This window comes from Crinia signifera, chromosome 19, assembly GCF_055691185.1.
Source record: "Crinia signifera chromosome 19, ASM5569118v1, whole genome shotgun sequence".
In the NCBI taxonomy this organism is placed as follows: Eukaryota; Metazoa; Chordata; class Amphibia; order Anura; family Myobatrachidae; genus Crinia; species Crinia signifera.
In genome coordinates, this window is record NC_139226.1 from 18537737 (window position 1) to 18556577 (window position 18841).

Below are 18841 nucleotides of genomic sequence, written 5' to 3' on the forward strand. Positions count from 1 at the left end.
CCTATGTTTGTCACATTTAGTGATGCTGGGTCTTATCCAGAGCATTAAATACTATGGATCCTTTTAAATGTTTTAGGAGTTCTGGGTTCCATTAAATACTCACACCAGGAATCTACTATCAGTTCATGTTTCTCAGGCAACCTGTGGATCTAGAATAGGAATGACTGCAGCATGTGTGATAATGTGACAGTTAGTAATGACTACAGCTGTGTACGAGCTAGGTGATCTGGGAAATGTGACAGTTAGTAATGACTGCACCTGTGCACAAGCTAGGTGATCTGGGAAATGTGACAGTTAGTAATGACTACAGCTGTGCACCAGCTAGGTGATCTGGGGAATGTGACAGTTAGTAATGACTACAGCTGTGCACCAGCTAGGTGGTCTGGGAAATGTGGCAGTTAGTAATGACTACAGCTGTGCACCAGCTAGGTGATATGGGAAATATGAAAGTTAGTAATGACTGCACCTGTGCACCAGCTAGATGATCTGGGAAATGTGACAGTTAGTAATGACTGCACCTGTGCACCAGCTAGGTGATCTGGGAAATGTGACAGTTAGTAATGACTACAGCTGTGCACCAGCTAGGTGATCTGGGGAATGTGACAGTTAGTAATGACTACAGCTGTGCACCAGCTAGGTGATATGGGAAATATGAAAGTTAGTAATGACTGCACCTGTGCACCAGCTAGATGGTCTGGGGAATGTGACCGTTAGTAATGACTGCACCTGTGCACCAGCTAGGGAGTCTGGGAAATGTGACAGTTAGTAATGACTACAGCTGTGCACCAGCAAGGTGATCTGGGAAGTGTGTCCCCCCCAGCCTGAAGAAATAGACGCTGTGCACAGCATATATTCAGCTGCGAAGCAAGAGGGTCCCACTTCCAGGATACAAGAAGTTGGGAGGTATGGACTTCAGCATGGTCGGTTAAGTTCTGGAAGGCCATCCCCACTTCCCCAGGACCCCTTCTTATGCTAACTAGTCAGGGGGAGAATGCTTTGGCCCGGCGGACTTGTAAAAAAAGTCTCTCCCCAGCTGTGGCAATACCCTGCTGGCTGGTTGGGCCTGGTGCTGGTTCTTGAAATATGAGGGACCCTTACTCATTTTGTCCCCTGTATTTTGGGAACCAGGACCGGCCCTTGAGCCTGGTGCTGGTTTTATAAAATCCGGGGGGACCCCTAATCGGTTTGACCCGATTTTATGAAACCAGGACCAGTTATTTCAGCCTGAGGCTGGTTATGCTCAGTAGGGGGGACCCCACACTGTTTTTTTCCCATTTTTTAAAATTAATTTTAGCCTTTTTTTGGATAGAACCATGCACAGATCACAATGATCTGTGCATGGTTCTGTTAAATTTGCCTGTCAGAACCTGGTCTATACAGTATGTTTGGTGATTTTTTTGTAACCTTTACCAAAATCGCACCCTATTACATTTGCAAGTTGTATCCTTTATATTGGGAAAAAATCTGGTTGAAAATTGAAGTGTGACTAAAAATCGACAGGTCAGAATGTGCAAATCAGCGGCAAAAAGTGAGAATTTTCGGAAATTTTGTGGAAAGATTGTGAAAACTGATGTTTTTGGCGACAAAATTGCCAAAATAAATTGAATCCTATAAAATGTCACCCAAAATATTTATTAAAACACAATAGCAAAAACATACAGTAGCAACATTGCCATGTATACATATTGCATCAAAAAAAAAAAATACTAAGGTTTTTTTTTTTCCAATTATTATTATTATCCATTATCTGTATAAGGCCGCAAGGGATCGGCAGCACCCATTTACAGAGTACATAAACGAATAAGCAAAACAGTGAGTTATAGTGAAAACAATAGCTGCATCAGCAGAGGACACTAATATATGTAAGAATCAGGGTGGTGGAAACCACAGGATTTGGTGCCATCAAAGATGGTTTAGGTAACAGAAGCAAATGCATAAGAGGGTAGAGGGCCCTGATCGTAAGAGCCTACAGGTGAGATTTAATGGGATGCAAATTTATTTGTTTTTTTGCGATATTTAGTCAAAAATTGTCCGAGTTTGCACGTTTTTCCAAAATCACCAACTTAAGGAGAAGCGAATTGTGCTAAATATCGCACTAAAAATCACACTTTTTGCTGTGAGTTCGTACATTCTGAAGTGGTGATTCTTCAGTTCGCATCCAGATGTTTTCCCATTAAAAAGTATACAAATCTCAAATTTGGTAAAACTTTTACTAAAAATCGCCACACAAACAGACCTGGTTGTGATGGTTGATTTTGACAGAACCATACACAGTGCGATCTGTGCATGGCTCTGTCCAAAAAAATGTGTAAAATAAAGAAAAAAAATGGGCGTGAGGACCCCCTCCTGAGCATAACCAGCCCCAAGCCAAAGAGTTGGTCCTGGTTTCACCAGGACATCTAATTAATTTGTTGCAACTTTAACCTATTTGATTGATTTTATTCAATTTGCTTCTATACCTTGTTTGGTATTTGTGTACACATTAAATTGTTAATCAATTCTATATTTGTGATTCTCTCAGTGAAACCCCCCTTTTTTCCACAGCTGTGTCGATGCCCAGTGGCGGAACTTGTGAGTGGTGGGCCCAGGTGCAAAAGAACAATTTAGGCCCCACACCAGTGGGTGACAGGGGTACAAGCTTCTGGTCTAGACAGCAATGGGCCCCTTAGTCCTCAGGGGCCCCGGTGCAATGCACCTGCTGCACCAATGGTAGTTCCGCCTCTGTCGATGCCTGCTTGAGGTGGGTGCTGACTCCACATGATGTCAGCGCCCACCCGAATTCGGCCATCTGCGGCCAAGGCAGAAGAAAACATTTGCTGGTGAGCGACCAATGAGTGATTTCAGCTTCTTGCGGCAGCATGCGTGGGGATGTGTTTGATTATGAAAATAAAGGTTTACCTGCGACATTAAGCTGAATTCCTGTACCCTGGATGCTGATCGCATTCTTCCTGTTATTTCCTGCTACTCCTGGATAATAGTAACCTTCATCTTCTCCTCTCACAGGGTCTATCCTCAGACTGCAGCTTCCTCCGGGGACCAATGAGGTCCGGCCTATGTAGTCATCTCTTACTGATGTATTTGTTCTGCTGTTATAAATCTCTATATAATACAGTGTATCATATAAATACCACACAATGCTGGATCTCTCAGACTCCCGGTCAGGAATATAAGTGCAGGGGATCTCCACGCAGGAACCAATCAGAGCAGTCAGAGTAGTAGGGAATTCCCATCTCTGACACACAGAGCCTGAGTAGAAACCTGGAATATGCCGATTACATATAATTAGTTTTTCCCACTATATTAACATAAATCCAGAAATGTCCTCCTACATCTACTGCATGGTATTTAAGCCCCCCTCCCCCCCCATAACTGTGATGGTCACCACAGTGTGTCTATCAGCAGTGTATCTGCGGTGGGATTACGATGTACTGTACAGTACGCAGTGTTTCATACAGTGACATCATTTATTGTTCTACAAGCCACCAAGCTGCATAACCCGCCTGAGCATTACGTTGTGTAACAGCAAACTGCGCCAAAGTGACATCCAATGCCCAGCGCCTGGGGTACGGGTCCCACTCAGGAGCAAATAGTTATTATGGAGTATGTACGCTAGTTGTATGAGGACATTTTAAATTGAGAAATGATTTTACCTTGTAGAAGGATGAGAAGAAAAATCTTTGCGATCCTCATCTTGCGCTATTCTTCTAATTGCTACAGCTGCAACCCTGGATGTACTCTAGATACATTTCCTGTAAAATGGAAAAATAAAAAATGTACCAAAAATAAATATAATTTGCACAGATCTGTGCATTGCAGGAATATACAGGAGTTACATTATCATCCTCTGTTTTCTGAATTGAGGACTCTTCCTGTAGTAATGTCGGCTACTCGGCAGTATGCAGCGGCACCATCAGCTTTGATTGGTTGAGGTGATAGGGTGGGGAGGACAGTTGCATCTATCTGTTTTTAACTCACTCTTTCTTTACTTTCATGGACATTATTTGGAACCCAACAGCAGTTACATTCCAGCAAGAGAAACCTATGGGTACAATAATTGTTTTGGGTGCCCGAATGCACTGCACATTATACTGTATATCCAGTGCCTCATTAAACAATAAGCTGATTAGGCTGCAGCCTAGGGGGCAGGACTGGGGGGGGGTCTCTGCCAATGTAACGTACTGGTGGCTGAGCCAATCTAACATACCGATGGAACCATTACTTTATTTACATTGTGTTACAGCGCCAGCCTAAAGTCTCCTTCACATGACACAAGCATTAGATCCTACATGCCAGTTGTATACCCTTCATTACATGCACATGACCAGTAAGACCTAGGTGTGCGTCTTTCTTAGCACTACCACTAAACATCCGATTTCTACCACTTTCTATTCCTACTTCCTGTCAAACACCATGAGAATGGATTGCGAATAGAAAAGGTAGCAGGATTTAATTGCATTGCATGTGTATGCCGGTGACATCACTGGCACGCCCGCAAACTCGCGCAATGCACTCCTGGGACTGCTGAAGAGGATCCTGAAGGACTCCGGGGATGCTGGGGGACACTGTGGACATCATGGGGCCATCAGGGCATCACCAGGGGACCAAGTAAGTATTAAAAAAACTAAAGTATTCCAAAAACTGTACATATTCCTTATCCAAAATTCCCGTTGTCCCGAGCATTTCGGATAAGGGATACTCAACCTGTATATAAGCAGAACAATATTACAAATACAAATAAAACACTGCACAATTAAACCAGTGCATTAGGTCAAACTATTCCACTTCAATTTGTCATTAAGTCCTGTGGGGTGAATGGTCCCCAATCTAAATATCCACTTGGATTCAAATCAAAGTAATTCCTTTGCTCTATCACCACCCTGCAAAGAATCAACAACATGATCGATCAAAAAATACTTGAGTGCAGTGATAGAGTGACCCATTAACTTAAAATGACACGCTACCAGCTGATCAACTACCCTACCTGACAAGGACAGGTTGATGGCCCACCGGTGGAGTGCCATTCTGTCGTGAAAGGGTTGCCCTATGTAATAAAGCCTGCAAGGGCAAACAATGGCATATTCTACATGTGATGCTTTGAAGGTCAAGACATGCCTAATTTTAAACACCTTGTCAGAATGGGGATGCTTAAAATCGTTGCAGACAATCAAATGTCAACAGGTTGCACAAAAGAAGCAATTTTAACAACCAGGGGGTTTAAATGTTGTAATCGGAGGTCTGGGAATGCCAATCCCAGTGATATCTGTCTTCACAAGATGATCCCTGAAATTGGCACCTCTTTTAAATGTGGCCAAAGGTCGTAGCGCATTTAAACTCTGCAATTCTGTATCTGTTTTAATAATGGGCCAAAGTGCATTAGATGCATGACAAATAACCGGACTGGCTACTGAGAAAACACGGGACCATGGTAAAACAGAGGCCGGATTTTTGACCTTAGAAGTAAGGAGTTGTTTACGTGACATTTGCAGAACTTTAAATGTTTGCTTCTCTAATATAGATGGATCATAGCCCAGTCTGGCAAATCTTTCCACAAGAGTGTCAAGACGAGCTTCTACACCGACTATATCACTCATACTGTAATTCTGGAGACAGGCATCATTTGAGATAGAGGGCGCCCACATTTCAAGTCTGGTAGATGGTGACTAGAAGCCATAAGAAATGTGTTTCTATCTACATCTTTAACGAAGACATCAGTGGAAATCCTCCTTGAATCAATTTTGATGGCTACATCAACAAAATACACACTGGATTGGGTCAAGGAGACTGTATAATTGATGGTCGAGCCTCCAGAAACAATATCTTCAAGCAATTTAGACAACAGATTTGGACCTCTTGTCCACAGGATGAAAATGTCATCTATATAACATGTATATGTAGTAAAAGATGACCTTTAACATCTAGCCTGTTCAGGAACATTGGCTCCTCCTGCTCAAACATAAACACATTTGCAAAAGAAGGGGCCACTGTGGACCACATTGCACACCCTCATAAATGGAGGTAGTATGCTCCATTAAACAGAAAGTCATTTAATTTAAGGGTCAATGACAACAATATTACAAATAAATCATGGTCAAGCAGTGACGTATCAAGGTGTTCCTGAATGAATGTCTTAAGCCTCCAGACCACCATCATGTGGTATGGAGGTGTAGAGGATGCATACATCCAAACAGACCATAATGGTCCCTTCCGGGACTTCACCTATCTGGTTCAATAGCTGTAAGGAGCTAGTAGTATCTTTGAGGAAAGATGGTTTACAGGAAAGCAATGGTTGAAGAAGAGTATCAAGCATCTGAATGACAGGTTGATATAATGAGTCGCGCGATGCAATGATGGGTCTTCCAGAGGGGGACTGTGCATCTTTGTGGATGTTGGGATGCGAATACAGTACAGAGGCTAAAGGCCATTCACAATCGATGGTTTTAAATACTTTGGCAGATATCTTTCCATCATTGACTGCTTTAGATAAAATGCCATGTAACTCCTTCTGGTATGTACAAGTCAGATTACAAGGTAGTTTCTCATACTCCTCCCTATCTGAAAGCTGATTGTAAAGCTCTTTATGGTAATCGGTTATATTCTGTATGATAATGGCACCGACTTTATCGGCAGGCCTGATGACAATATAATCATAACTAGCCAGACTACATAGTGTTTGTGTTTCAGAAGGGGTCAGATTTTTATGCATTTTAGCTGGATGCAGCAGCAAACTTTTAGGGCCTTATTCTGGTTGGTGCGTAATTTCCCGTATACTTTTGGATGGCGTTTTTTAGCCGTCTGCGCATGCGTGGGGAACGCCATGCGCATGTGCCACGCATGGTCTACGTACTTGTTCTCACTAATACCGTACAGAAATGTGCACCGCAATCACTCGGGAACTATGGGCGTATTATGGGCGTCATTCGGAATGACACAGGGGCGTAGTTTCAAAGTGGGCTAAACTGGGCGGAAACATGGGTGGACACGGGGGAGTGCACTTATTTTGGTGGGCGTGCATTTGGACAGCACACCGAATGCACGCAAACAAAAAGGGAAGAAATGTGCGGTGTCCATAAGCAAGTATTGCTTTGCGGACACCACTCGGTCATGCGCTAGGCAATCGGAACGCCTAATCAGGACGGACGCACCTCAACCAATGTCAGCTGAACACAATACAATCACCTACTTTACTCATTACTTGTTAATTACACGCTTGTCACTGCTTCAATTGGAACCATTGCAGCTTAAATGGACCATTACTAAACACACAAATATATGCTGCATTTTTCACACACTTTTACACTGCAAATAATGAACACAACTTAATATTAATAATACAAATACACATGTCACTTCTACATGTATCAATTAAACCACACATTTGGGGTAAACAAAAAAACATTTATTAAATGAACTTATAAAATAATTTAGAAACCGTCACAAAATAAAAGGTAGCATAGCAGGAATAAAAGTAAATAATATATAATAAATACATGTATTATAGACATACATAGCCACAGCAGAATCATTAGGAACACATCAGGTGGCTTCACAACTAAAGTATAGCACCAACACTTCAAGTACAGCAGACAGTAATGCTAGCCAAAACAGGGCAACAGGGGAACCAAACATGACATTTGAACCGAGGGCAAATGTGGGTACCCTCGGCACGGAATTGGACACAGGATGCTGACACACACAGCTCAATGAAAGATTTGGGAAGACATAAGGGTGGAGATTAATGCGGACACAAGTTCATTTGCGGGCACGTTTGCCCCTGGCAGGCTCCTTGCCACGTGCAGCAGCTCTTCGGCCACGGCCACGGCCATGGTCAAATGGTGGGTCAGGTGGAGCACATGCTGGGGAGGGGGTGGCTCGTCTTCCCCCTCTGGCAGCAGGGAGTGCTGATGGTGGTAATGCACCAGAAACGGGTGACATTAGGACCCTATTGCTGGCAACTAGCTCCACCATAAGATCATTATGGCGGAGGAGGAGTTCATTTTGCCGCAGGGCTTGATCAGCCAGCACCTGCAGGCTAGCAGCAATAGATTGCTGGCTGGCAGTCATAGCCTGCAGGCTCTCAGCGATACTGTGCTGGCTGCTGATCAAACCCTTCAACACCTCCTCGGTCCTACGCACCCGCTCTGATGCCGACTCTCCCTGCTGCTGAATATTGACAAGCACATGCCCCCACGTTGCCAATTCTGCCGCGGACATTGGCTGCTGCTGCTGCACAGGCCTGCTACTGGGGCCAGGTGGCACAGACTCCTCAACCTCCTCAAGAGATTGTTGACCAAGCGGTGGGGATGCTGGTGAAAGAGAACATTCCAATTACCACACATTCCATGCAAAATTAGAACCATCTACTTATGGCATGGCAAATAATTACCTTCAAGCAAAGAAGCCATGACTTCCGCTGGGGACTCGCTGTCCATGGTGCTCACCCCCCGGACCTCCTCGACTGCAATGCAGCACTCGGCCATCTCTTCCAGGGGGGTGAGCTGCAGCTTTGAAGGCATGGGGCCAGCCCCAGAGGTGTGGCTGTCTTCCCACCGCTGGGTCAATTTCTTTTTGAGGTTCGTTTTGAAGTCGTGCCACCTGCAATCAAAGTGTACATATTAATACATGTCACTCCTCATGTTTGCTGTAGCACCCATTGCAATCAGAAACATAATACAACATGTGCCTCCTGACACCAAACTTATATTATATTAATTTTGAAAAACAACCCTTAGAAGATACAATCACACTCACCCTACAATACCTATCAATTCAATGACATGGCAAACATGTCTGTGGCTCCAAGCAACGTGACCGGCCATTGACCAACTCCATCTAATATCTAATGTAAACATTACTGGACTTGTACTGCTCAAATGTAACACACATGAACTTGCCTCTTCTTAACGTGCTCCGCCTCACGAACTTGTGGAGCCACCGTATTAATCTCCGCCGTTATGTCCTCCCAGATCTTCCATCTCCTTGTGTGTGTCAACTTGTCCTGTGGGCACTCGATCCAATCCCATGCCCGGGGCACCAGGATGGCAAGCTCCTGCGGTTCGTATGCCATGTTTCTGGTGGTTGGTTCCTCTGTTGCCCGATTTCGGCCACGGCCACGACCACTGGCACCGCCACTGCCACTGGCACCGCCACTGCCACGGCCACGGCCACCGGTCGCTGTACTTGAAGTGCTGGCCAGGCTACTCTGTTAGGAAGCCACCTGCTGTGTTCACAATGATTCTGCTGATGCTGAAGATGGGCCAGCTGCCGATTGGCCTGATGTCGATGGCCCATCTGGCTGCTCTTCCCCCAATGGCTGTTCAGGGTTGATGGGGACATAGGTGGTGCTGGAGTCCATCTGAGCAAATAGGTCCTGCAACTCCTGCTCTTCCTCAAATAGAGATGCAGACATGTGTGCTACAACATTGCATTTGGCAAACACACCTTTATATACTATTTCTGTGTACATCAGCGACACCCTGCGTTCCGTACGGCCGCGTTCCGTACGGCAGCGTCAACCGTGCGGCGTATAGGCCACGCCCCTTGCTGCGAAAAAAAAAACCTGGCAGACTGAGTAAGTCTGATTTAGTAGGTAAATGCAGATTTGTACACCAATGACCAAATAAAACTGAGGTCAGACATGAAATGTATATGTGAATGTACATCTGTACTGTGCACTTGTTTGGTATGTAGTACAAATGACAATACCCATTCCATATGTAAATCCAGTCCACCAGAGGCGTAACTAGGTGCTTGTGGGCCCCATAGCAAAATCTTGAAAGGGCCCCCCACCCATTGTGACAGAGAGAGATATGTAGAACGGGTTTGGGGAGAAAGTGTCAGAGGGAGAGAGAGACAGTGACAGATAGAGATTGTGTTATCGGGGGAGAGAGACAGTGTCAGTGAGAGAGAATAATGCAAGAGAGAGAAAAAAAGAGAGGAGGGGGCAGAGGGAGCACTACCTGGCTAAAGCACCTTCAAAGATCTCTGATGTGGCGGACACTTCATTTGGCCCCGTCCCCTAAAACAGGTAAATAGTGTCACCTCTGGGAGCTGGCCAGACTGGGGCAAACTTTGACACAGTGTGAAGGCTCCGCTACATCCTCCCACACTTAGGGGTATTCAATGCTGTGGGCGAGTGGTGACAGCGAGCAGAGCTTCCTGCTCGCTGTCCCCACTCACCCTGACTGTATTCAACGCAGCCCCCTCATACGCCAATTCCCCCTCGCTCTATTTTTTGAGTGAGGGGGAATTGGCGTATGCGGCTCCTGAACCAGCTAGACTCGCAGCTAAATACAGCGCGTTTTCTGCATTCGCTGCGGGTCTCACTGTTTTGGGTAATTCTCGCCATCCTGTGACGGCGAGGATTTCCCCAGAACATTGAATAGAGCGAGCGCTCGGTGCGGGGGTTAAACAGCGAGGATCGCTGGTTTTCTGCAATCCTCGCTGTTTAACCCCCTCGCTGGCCGCTCGCCGAGGCATTGAATACACCACACTGCGTCACTCACAAATGTTGTAGAGTGACCAGGGGCACACACACACATACATGTTAAACATAACCAGGGGTACACGGGCAAACACACACACGTTACACATGGACCAGGGGGAACACTTACACACACACACACACATGTTGTACAGGCAGTCACACTGACATACACAAACACATACATACATACATACATACATACATACATAGTACAGGGACCAGGGCAGGGCATGCTGACACACACTTGTTGTACATGGATTTGGTACATATAGGGTACATGTACCAGGGGCGCACACATAAACAAAAGATCCCCCCCTCATACCTGCAGGTGTTCCTAGATGAGTCAGTGGGACCGGGACTCAGTGCTGCATGAGATGTGGCAGGACACGATACATTGCGGGTCCTCTCCCCCTGATCTCCCTCCACCAGCTCCGGGCCATCAACAGTGGGTCCGCTAATCCTCCTCCACATAGCGGCTATGGGCAGCAGTGGGTCCTATCCTCCCTCCTGCCACGGATCGGATCCTCGCTCCCTCCCTCCCTGCGGCCGCCAGCACGGCACAGCTCCATACAGCAGCATATCCCCCGGAACGACTTCTGGCAGCAGCAGCGGAACTTATTCACCGCTGCAATAGAACGGCTCCTGAGGTCTCCTCTTTCCCCCTAATGCCACCAGTGTCTTCCGGGCAGCGATACGCCCGCGGCCTCCCTCACTTCCTCCCACGCTCACCTGAACCCGCGGCTGCATAGCGCATGCTATTTTTAAATAGCACAGTCTTGAAGGGTGCAGGGGATAGCATGCTGAACCTTGGGGCACCCCAAGCTGCCGGGCCCCATAGCAACTGCATCCCCTGCACCCACTGTAGTTACGCCACTGCAGTCCACCACTTAGGCACAAGTAATCAGTGCTAGCATCAAAATCACATGTGAAAGCTCTCCAAATTCAGCCTTGATGCTAGCTTCTTTTCATTCCACCTCTCTAGTATGGCCCAGTAGAAGGTAAGTGTACACATGGCAGCATGGCCTAATATTGGGAAAAGGTCTGCCACTATTTGCTATGTTTCTGCTGCATAGCTTTCATTATAAATTAGGTGTTTAGTACCTTGTTGAGTTAGGTGTAAGTGGCTAGTGATGCAGACTATTTCACCTGTTGCTTATACCCATGTTTGGTGGATGGTATAGATTATATATAATGTGTTTCCATCTTATTTTACACTGTCTGTTTAGGATGGGTGTGCGATGCAATGGGTTAGCCGTCTGTTCGGGCGCATACACGCTGTTAGTGTAAAAATGAACAATAAAGTTAATACCAAATATCACTCTGATCAACCAATGACAGCACATGATTGCTTGATTTGTGCCATTGCTAAGATGGCGGCCTATGGCAGAGCAGCACCATTTTCTGCTGCGGAGCTGAGGACACTGGTCTCCGTTATGGAGACCAGGCTGGGCCGTGCAGGGCCATTTATCACAAACCGCCAGAAGCGGAATGCCTATGCGGTGGCCCGCCGGCGCATATACGCCCGCACACAGGTGCGGCGGACCATCGCTCAGCTGGAGCGGCGGTGGTCTGACCTGAGGCGTTGGCAGCCGGATTTGCTCCAGCAAATCAGGGGCAGTATTGCTAGATGTGAGTGTTTATACATTAAATGTCCATTTGTACCTGATTGCTTACATGACATTATTTAAGACAATAAGGTCACCAGCCTGATCATGAGTTAAACATGGCATACAGTATATGTGTGCTACTTCCTGTTTGACACCCTGTAATGGTCATAAAATATGTTATTGGGGAGGATTAATGTTTGTGATGCTTGCAATGGGCCAAATGTCACAGCATACCTGCCATGTTACAGGCTGTGTTTTGTAAAGGCCACTAAGGAGCTGTTTGTCTGTACAATTATCTGTACTTATAACCTTTGCATTTATAGCTTGATAAGGCTTAATACAAATGACCCCTAATTGGCACTTTTTTGTTTTTTCCCAAACACAGCACGGGATCGAGCAAGACAGGCCTGGGAGGAGGCAGAGGTGGGCCAGGAGGAGCTTGCCCAACCAAGGGCCCAGGAGGTGCTTCCTGAGGAAGGGATGGCGGAGGAGGTGGCACAGGAAGTGGAGGAGGAGGAGGGGTGGGCTGTGGAGGCGCTGCCACCAGAGGAGGAGGTGCCACCAGAGGAGGAGGTGCCACCAGTGGAGGCCCCTGAGGAAGAGGAAGAGGAGGAGGTTGAGGCCTGTGAGGTCGTCCAGGCGGCCGAAATTGGTATGTATACATAAGGATTAATTTTTCCTTTTGTCATCTACTATTTGCTATGTAGCACTGGTGATTCAATTGTGTTTTTCAATATTATAAAGTGATAAAACAAACTTGGTAGCAACAGACACACTTAGGGGTTAGATAGGGTGGGCAAACCATCCCTTTCATCCAGGACACATATTAATGACACAGGTTGTGGGGATTGCTTTCAGGTCGATTTTAAGTGTCAATGAACCAGTGTAGTTAATCTGTATCCTGGAAGAAAGTGATGACGTGCTCATGTAAGGGTTACATGTCCCTGCTGCAAGCGTACAATCTGTAGCCTCATATAGGTGAGTAGAGTTTACAGGTGCTTAATTTGACCAAACTAGATTCAGTATGGCATAAATGGAGTATGGACAGGCGTGGCTTAGACTGGAGTAACAAGTGGCCAGTGCCCCTGGGCCCTCCTGTAGCTAACCACCCCCTGCGGTCTGCATGTATGTTTGGCACCATAATTGTTTGATGATTTGGTCTTAGTAATGATTTTGTGCATGGGAGTGGGTTAGTGCTGCAGCTTCACGTAACTGGCATTATGACAATGATTTATGGAGCAGATCATCAGCAGGCAAGCCATGCTTGATTGCACAGATGTACTGAGCATTCCTGAGAGTTGACTAACTCCCCTGCCACGCTCCATCATATAACAGATACTGAACTTTGTTTGCAGAATTGGGATTGGTGCAGCGCGTGACATGCTTCTCAGAGCTTAGTCATGGGTGGGTTTGGATTGAGAAGGAGCACTATGACTGTGAGGTGTTCTACAGAGTAAAGGGTAGAGGGGAAAAAACAGGCTTTCCATGTAGTATGTATGCATGTATGTATAGATGTATGTGTCATATATATAGTTATATATGTGTCTATATATATATATATATATATATATATATACACACACACACACACCTGTCACGGTGCATGTTTACAATTTAGGTATGACTATGTTAAATGTATGCATGAATATCATTAGTAATTTTTCCATTTTAATTTTGTCCACAGATGAGCCAGCCCAAGCACAAGAGGGTCTCCGTGGGGCCCTCTTACGTATAAGAGGCCACTTGCGGCAGGTGCTGGTGGAATTAGACCAGCTAGTTGATGGGGAAATTTAATTTATATTTATTTTTCAGTTATTAATAATTATTATATTGTAAATAAATTGTTTATTACAGTTCGAAGTTGTCTGTGTGTTTATTTAAAATGGGAAAGTATATGTGTAACTTGTTTAAAATCTTTTAAATAAGCAAAATGTAAATAGTGTATATAGATGTATGTTAGGTTCACATGCTGTAAGGGTTAATGTGTGTAATGAATGTACTAGAAATGTGGTTCAGTATATACTAGGATTTAATTGATTGAAATAGATAACAATCCCTTTTAATGAGGTTGCCTAATTGCCTAAGTGGGTCATGTGATCGCTGTGTGTACTCAGTAAAAAAGTGTTGTATTTAGCGAAAATACTCCGCATCGGTGCGTACGGCCAGCTTCCCATCCGTTCTTACGCGGTAAGACCGTGCAAGATTCTGTACGTGTCCACCACACACGCAAGGTTTGTATGTCGTCCGTACACACGCCCTGTTCTGAAAGAGTGAGTCCGTCCGAATGCGGAGGACCCGTGGGCGTTTCTACGGACGATGTCCGCACGCCACCGAACAGCGTGGCGTGCGGACAGCACCGTAGGAATTCGGGAAAGTACGCACCGACCAGAATAACCTCCTTAGAGACAGACTGATCTAATAATCATCCAAAAGTTAGTATACAGTAGATGAATTGGAGGAAGGCGGATCAAATGTTTATTTGGATCTACTCTTAAGGAATTCACTAAGATGATCCTGCGGGCTCATCTCCGTTCGTGCCTGAAAAAATTCTTTGAGGCATAGTTTCCTCATTAGTTTGTGCTGGTCGCATTTCCAAGCAAAAGGATCATGTCCATTAGTAGGTACAAATTATAGTGTCACAACGGATTGTTGTGGATCCACTGGGGGCGTGGATTCTGACACGGATGCCAATGGTGGGGAAAGAACTGCTGGTCGAATATACTGGCGTCTCATAGGAGTCTCCAAGGAGTTTGGCTATACTCCTAATCAGAGGCGCGGAGTCTAACTGAGTGGCGGTTTTCACCAGGGACCCCCGCAAGGGGATTTGGACTTAGCTGCGTCCACCCAGCAGGTCGCGGCCCCCCAATCAGGAGCCTCCAAGGAGATTAGGACGCGTGCTGGAACAGATGGATATAGCTGTACTCAGGAGACGCTTGAAATAATAATAATAGAACTTAGGAGACACTTGAAACGTGAGCTGAACTCAGAAGGCACTCGGAGGGTTAACAGAACTCAGGAGACACTTGGAGGGTTAACAGAACTCAGGAGACACTTGGAAGATAAACTGAACTCAGGAGGCACTTGAAGGGTTAACGGAACTCAGGAGGCACTTGAAGGGTTAACGGAACTCAGGAGACACTTGGAAGGTAAACTGAACTCAGGAGGCACTTGAAGGGTTAACGGAACTCAGGAGGCACTTGAAGGGTTAACGGAACTCAGGAGACACTTGGAAGGTAAACTGAACTCAGGAGGCACTTGAAAGGATAACGAGATGCTTCTGATTGCAAACAGGACTCAGAGAGACCTGGAGCTGTGTACACTCTCACTGGCTGTCAGCAGGACACTGAGCAGAAAGCAGAAGTAGCAGCAGCATTGGAGGATAGGCGGCCCAGCCTTTTATTCCTCCAGGCAGTGATGTCACAGGCCCAACCTTCAATCAGAGGTTATATCAGACCCTGCTCCCTTCTGCCTAATGCCACAAGCAAGATGGCGGCGCCTGTCCCAGGAGCCGACCACGGGAACAGCCGGACCCCCAGAGGACCTACCGCCGTCCCTGCCAGTGACACCAAGTCGGGGAAGCGCTGAGTGACGGGTGTAGCACCGCCAGGAGTACAGCGCCCGTGCAGGTGAGTAATGCATGCGGCGCAATGCTCTGCAGAACCGGCGGCGGCCGGAGGACCTGACAGATAGTCCCTTATTAAGGACCTGAAGTTCTATGGCGGTAAGGACACGGTAAGACAAATTCATAATAGCTAGTTATTTTTGGTTCGAGGAGGATTTCACCTGATTTCTCTTGTTTTGTTTCCCGCGATGGGTGGGCGTTTTTTTGTTCCCCCAACTGCTGGTATAGGAGTTTGTCCTAAATTGACCTCCTGTGAGCTGTTGGTTTCATCAGAATTTAATATGATGAAATCGCTGTCGTTGTCTGCGGCCGCTATGTCACATTGCAAACGGCCTTTAAAAGCTCTAGGTTGCCAAGGGCGGAATTTTTTGTCACTGTTGGTTTGACGTTGATTAACCCCACTCAGCCAACTGTACACGGGATTGTTATCATAATATGTGTCCACTGTACGCTTTTTATTCCACTTGAACTTTACTAAATAATTTTTATATGATTCATATTGTACCTCCAAGTTGTCCAGCCAGGTAGCATTACTGGGATCTTTAAGGGTAGTGTTGTGTTCCTTAGCAAAAGTGCTAATTTTACTCCTGGTGATTTGCAGTTCTCTCCCTGCTTCCTCAATCACAAGGACCATCAGATCCAGTGCCCAATGATTGAGTGTCCCAACCCACTTCCTCACAAACTCTGCGTTATGACGGACAATGGTGGGGACATTCCTCACTCTGAAGCCCCTTGGGATACGTCTAGAGCAAAAACAATCTGATAGCGAGGTTCCATGTAATAAAAAATCAGTCTTACGTCGATGTAAACGGAAGAGTTGCTGATAAATTTCCTCAATTGATAAACTAGCGTCTGATGGAGCATCTTTCTCTGCAAACAGAATTTTCTCATTTTCTGCTGGTGTAACATTAAGGTGGAACATTAAATAAATAGCATCCCACCATTTCATCCACAGCAACTCCCGCAGTATTATCCATAGTAGTGGGAGATAAGAATGGAAACTATAAAAAGACCACTCTAAGTATAAGTGAAGGCAAAAAAGTCCAGCTTAATAACAGAATAAAGTCCAAGTAGTACACTGCAACTGGTGCTTAGGGGGTTAATCCACTGCACAAATAAATGCATGCAATTCTGCCGGCACTCCAATAAAAATGACAGCTTGCTTCAGGTGCCCGAATAAATAATGATAGACATACAGTGTGACATTTAATAGGATGCAAATTTTAGTCACTTTCCAAAATCGCACCCTATCGCACTTTTCAAAATCACATTTTTTTCTGGAATACGCACATTTAATGGGATGCGAAATCCGGGCAAAAAGGTGCGATAATGTGCAATTTTTGGTCATGAAAATGTGTGAATTTGAGGAAAAGACAGTTTCAGCCAATCAGGGCTGAGCTATGTGTCTCCATGGAGATGCATCAAGCCAACCATGCTAATAGCCTCTATAGCACTGGGACATCACTATAGAAGCTGTTAGCAGCGCCGGAGGAAGTCGGCTCACCCAGCTGTCAGTGCGGGGTAAGCTGGCTCTGGAGGAGGGAGGGCAGCGCTGGACCCTGGTTCGGTAAGTGTATTGCTGTAAAATTGAGGTGTGTGTGTGTGTGTGCAGGGCAGCCGAGAGGAATGCCGGGCCCCGGTAAAATTTTGGGGGTGTGGCCTAAGTGTGTGTTGTGGGAACCTCCCACACTTAGGCCACGCCCCCAACACGTTTAGAGGAGGGTGAAAGAAAACTCTAAAAACTGTAATCTCAGAAGCAGCACACACCTACAGCATGTGCTGTGCTGACTGCAGGCTCAGCATGACCTCTCACGCTGTCAGTGAGACACTCATGCTGAGCCTGCTGTCAGCACAGCACATGCTGTAGAAGTGTGTGCTACTGTTGCTACCCGGGAGGGGCCCCTTCATTAAGTGTGGGCCCGGGTAATTAGTACCCGCCCCCCCCCCCTCTCTCGGCTCCCCTGTGTGTGTGTAATAAAGTTCTACTTTTATGTGTGTGTGTTTTATTTTAACATGTAACATGTGCAGAGAGATTTCAATTTGGGTGAGTTAGTTTGTTTCTGTGCAGAGAAAATACTGATTGCTTTATTCTTACACTACAATATACAATATACAGGAGGGAGGACAACACCTGGGGGGGGGAGGGGGGGGAGCCATGAGCTGCTCCCTGCCACCACTTGTGCCAATTTTTTGGCAGGATGAAGGTGATGGAGGGGGAGGATTGTACACTGCCCTCACCATCCTGGGTTAAACAGGCGCCCCCGTCACCCCACGTTAAACAGGTGCCCCCGCCACCCCAGGTCAGACAGGCGCCCCCACCACCCAGGAAAAGGCAGGAACCGTCAACACCTTGGGAGAGAGAGGCACCCCCACCATCCAAATTGAGAAAGGTGCCACCACCAACCGTGCGTGAGACAGGCGCCACCCGCATGAGACAGGCGCCACTGCCACCCCGGGTGAGACATGTGCCACCGCCACCCCAAGTGAGACAGGTGCCACAGCCATAGAGGCTTGAAAAAAAAACATCAGGGATGAATGCAACTCCAGAAACATCAGAGAGACATGCGCCCACAGCAACACCGGAGGCATGCACCCCCAGAAAGACCATAGAGGCATGCGTCACCAGCAACACCAGAGAGGCATGCTCCCCCAGCAACACCAGAGAGGCATGCTCCCCCAGCAAAACCGGAGAGGCATGCGTCCCCAGCAACACTGGAGAGGCATGCTCCCCCAGCAACATCGGAGAGGTGCTTGCAGACACATATACATATACTAGGTGATTCATCGCACCCTACGGGCGCTTTTCACACCCCCTTAATTTCTGAACTTTTGTATTGTGAGAAATATGGTTAGAATTGTATGAAAGATGGCCTGTATTGCAACTTGACTTATAGGTGAAATGTGTTAAATAGAGAGCATATGATGTGGAAGGGGGTGTGTATTGTTTTGTTTAATTAATAAGTGGGGTACTTATTACCTAGCACAGCACCCGCGATTTTGATTGTATTGATCGGGTCGGAAAAATCGCATGCCAACCAAATCGCATGCGATGCGATCGACCCGATTTTTACATTGGAATCAATGTAAAATGGTCCCTGAGACCCGATTTGACATTGATTTCAATGTAAA

At 46.2% G+C, this 18841-nt stretch overlaps 1 protein-coding gene across 1 annotated transcript in view; it reads right to left on the reverse strand.

Moving 5' to 3' along the window:
• Nucleotides 1–18841, reverse strand: part of LOC146041720 (sialoadhesin-like) — a 74569-nt gene that overhangs the window by 20527 nt on the left and 35201 nt on the right. Inside the window, exons 3-4 of the mRNA XM_083161634.1 lie at nucleotides 3651–3749; nucleotides 2899–3258 (exon numbers count right to left, since the gene is read on the reverse strand). Coding sequence (XP_083017760.1) covers nucleotides 2899–3258; nucleotides 3651–3690 — 400 coding nt within the window. The 5' untranslated portion in view covers nucleotides 3691–3749. The remainder of the gene's footprint in view (nucleotides 1–2898; nucleotides 3259–3650; nucleotides 3750–18841) is intronic.